Here is a 3,652-nt window from a genome sequence, read left to right on the forward strand (position 1 = left end):
ATAAAAATAAACCACAATGAAATAAAGGCCCAGAGGCCCTCCCAGAGGTGCCCAGCCTCCCAAGGCCCGTCCTGCCCACGCAGTGCCCCTGACCTGGCGGATGCCCAGGCGGTAGGCGAGGATCCGATCCACGGCGTTGGGGTTCATCTGTGTCCACTGCAGGCTGTAGGAATACACCCGGGGCCTGTTCTGCCACAGGGGGTTGTAGGTGTCGTAGTAGAACTCGGGGGCGTAGGCTTTGCCTGGGGGAGGAAAGGACATGGGTTAGGGACACGGGTCAGGGACACAAACAAAATCATGGAAACCTCGCTTTGGGAGCCAAAGGTAGAGACCCAACCCCTGGTGTGCTGAGCCTTCGTTAAATCCACTCCTGGTGGTTTGAGTCTTTGCTAAATGTGTTCTGTCAGAAGCACATTTGGGAATCCTTTGCCCCTCAGAAATCATCAGGAAGAAACAAAACCCTCCAAGCCCAGCTCTGATGTGTTTGTGAGCCCCTGGTGTTTCGAGTCTTTGTTAAATATGTTCTGTCAGAAACACATCTGGGAATTCTTTGCCCCCCTAAAAATCATCAGGAGGAAATGAAACCCTCCAAGCCCACCTTTGAAGTGTCTGTGAGCCAGGCACTGCTTTGCTCTGGCCAGAGATTCATTCCAGCTACACAAGTGTCCTTTCAAGACATGTTTGTGCATTTTAGCAAACACAGAAATTAATGTTTATTGGTTCTGAGTCCCATGATTCTCCTCATTAATCAGTGTTCTATCCTTCATTGGCTAATTTGGTCCCCATTCTTTGGTCCTCTTATCACTCTTCCTCAGAGAGAGAATCTCCAGCACTCAGGCTGTGATGTCTTTGTTAATCCCCTCTGTATCTCCTGGTTACTCCAAGGAGAGAACAGAAAAAAAGGGAAGGGAGAAGGAGAAAGAGGAGAAGAAGAAGGAGAAAGAGGAGGAAGAGAAGGAGAAGAAGGAGGAGAAGAAGGAGAAGGAAAAGGAGAAGAAGAAGGAGAAAGAGGAGAAGGAGAAGAAGGAGGGCCATACATTTAAGATCCCAGATATCCAACCTTCAGCTCCTTCAAGCTTTGTCTACTAAAACCCATCAAAGCCAGTCCAGAGAAACTCCAAGTTTCAGTGGTTTAAAGATCAAACAAACAAGTCTGGTAAAAGAAACCTACCAACTGCTACCATTAATTATAAATTTAGGAAAGTTATATCATTTCCAACACCTCCATCCACGTTTTTAAAGGATTTGTGGCGATGCTTTGCCTTTATCATTCAGTCACTCGGTGGAATTCGCAGCCCAGGTGTGGGCAGGGAAGAGGAAAAATGAAGGGAGCCTCTGGGAGAGACTGGAGCTACACAAGGTGCCTCTGCTCTGATTTTTTCATGCCCAGCTGACTCAAATGGAGACATCAAAGCGACCTGCACGACACTGGGAGACTCTGTGACAGCTGCTGGAGCTGGCACGGATAATATGGAATGACACCCGGGAGCCGGGAGTAGGAGATGGATATTTCCAGCGACTGCTGCTGCCTTCATCACATCTTCTCCTCTGCACCTTCCCACCTGGAATGCACCCAGGCTGTCCTGGATAACCCCCCCAGAGGTGCCCTCTGTTCTCCTGCATTATTCAGCTGAACAGACTGGTTTGTACAAGGCAGGGACAGGACGTCTCACAGGGCACGGTGGGGACACGAGTGGCTCACCAGCCTTTCCAGCCTTTGGAAACAGCAAAAACCCCAAGGATGGTGCCCCAAACCATGGCCTGAATTCTCTACATTTTGACTTCAACCCACAAAGAGGTTTTGCCCAGAGGTGTCCCATCCCTGGGAACATTCAAGGTCAGGATGGGCAGAACTTGGAGCAACTTGGTCTCGTTAAAGATGTCCCTGCCCATGTCAGAGGGACTAGATGGCCTTTAAAGATCTTTTCCAACTCATGATCTTTCATGGAACAGGCTCATCCTGCCCTGTCCCCTTTTGGGAGCAAACCCAAACCAGGCTTTGACTCATTTTGTCGCTCCAAGTACGTAAAAATGAGACAAAACACAGGAAACCAGAATATTTACACGTTACCCTCCTGCAAAGGTCTGAAAGGGGCTTGTAATTAGAGAAAAATCCAAGCAGGGCAAGGTCTTTTCACCTCCCAAAGCTTATATTTCCATCCTTCCATTTCTCCAGGGGTTTTGTCAGTGGGGATAATCAGGAAAGGGACTGAATAACACGGGACACATGGGAAAACATGGTTTACCTGCTCACATGGAGCTGTGAGAGGGAGGTGGATTCGTTAATCACCTCCTTTAATTGAGGTTTGAGACGCCAAAACTAACACTGTATTTAGGCCTTTTCTCCTCCAAACTATCCCTGTCCACAGGTGTAAACAGAGATGGATGGAGAGGCCTCAAAGTGGGACGATTTTCACCCTCAGAAAGACAGTGAGAAGAGGAGGGGGAAAGTGCATTAAAACAAAAAAAAATGCAAAGGGACAAAGGGAAAATCACACAAACAGACACCAACATGGTGGGTGTTGACCAAGCCTTTGTCTCTCCAGCCACGCTTTGCTTTCCAAAGCATGAAAAGCCCCTTTTAGCCAAGAGGTTTTTTTGCCAATTGGTGAAAGAGGAGGTTCAATCAGCCAGGACTGGGGCAGAGGTGGTGTTGTTGAGGCAGCAAACAACAACAACACCCTGAGGGGAAGGAGCAAAGCAGAAGCTCAGCTGTAAAACCTGAGCCGGGAGATAAATGAAAGGAGGCCCAGCGGTGGCTGCGATTTGTTTTCCTTATTTATGCACAGTGGAAATAATGGAGGAAAAGCTCATGCTGGATGCAAATTATCAGCTCTCCCCTTTTCTCCATAATGGCATCCCTGGGGGAGGTCCTGAAAGGATCCATAATTAGACACTTGTCACAACGTGGGCCCTCGAACAACACGGTCACCTCCGGAGCGGCTCGGAGGGCCTGTGAGGAGCGGCATTATCCCAAATCCCTCGGAACACAGGAGGGCTCTGGTGTGAATGGAGATGCTGAAAAATCAACAACACAGAGCTAAGACCTTCCCCTGCAAACCTGAGAAAGCTGGGAAGCGGTTTGGAGCACAGGGAAAGCGGGTGTGGCCTTTGGAGGGGTGGGAGCCAAGAGGGATGTGGGGCAATGTCTGGGCTGGGTGATGTCCCCTGTCCCCACGGCCCTTGGCTCCGACAGCTGTGGCCAGCTCTGAGTCCTGAGGAAGTGGGAAGTTGGTGGAAGTCCTAATCCACGTCCTGGGAAACACTCCCCCAAAACCCAGACTCGACTCCCCTTCCTCTGACAGGAGGTGACACCGAGCTGGCCCTGAGCCAGAGGTAGATAAGGAGGTCAATGGGATCCTGGGGGCATGAGGAAGAACATTCCCAGCAGGTCAGGGAGGGGATCCTGCCCCTCTGCTCAGCCCTGGGAGGCACATCTGGGGTGCTTTGTCCAGCTCTGGGCTCCTCAGGACAGGAAGGAGCTCCTGGAGCAGGTCCAGGGCAGGGTGATGAAGGTGATGAAGGGCCTGGAGCATCTCTGAGGGAGATGGGGCTGTTCAGCCTCCAGAGGGGACACCCAGAGGGGACCTCCCCAAGGGCTGGCAGGGCCTGCAGGGAGGGGGCAGAGGATGGCCCAGGCTCTGCTCGGGGG

The 3,652-nt window shown here is 51.0% G+C and overlaps 1 protein-coding gene across 1 annotated transcript in view; it reads right to left on the reverse strand.

Annotated features, from left to right (window-relative positions):
- Positions 1-3,652, reverse strand: part of MDGA2 (MAM domain containing glycosylphosphatidylinositol anchor 2) — a gene marked incomplete at its 5' end in the record, with an annotated part of 146,887 nt that overhangs the window by 31,678 nt on the left and 111,557 nt on the right. The window contains 2 exons of the mRNA XM_029965282.1: positions 94-242; positions 3,062-3,215. Of these exons, the coding sequence (XP_029821142.1) occupies positions 94-242; positions 3,062-3,215 (303 nt within the window). The remainder of the gene's footprint in view (positions 1-93; positions 243-3,061; positions 3,216-3,652) is intronic.

Source organism: Manacus vitellinus, unplaced genomic scaffold (genome assembly GCF_001715985.3).
Source record: "Manacus vitellinus isolate BGI_N305 unplaced genomic scaffold, ASM171598v3 scaffold_94_pilon, whole genome shotgun sequence".
NCBI lineage: Eukaryota > Metazoa > Chordata > Aves > Passeriformes > Pipridae > Manacus > Manacus vitellinus.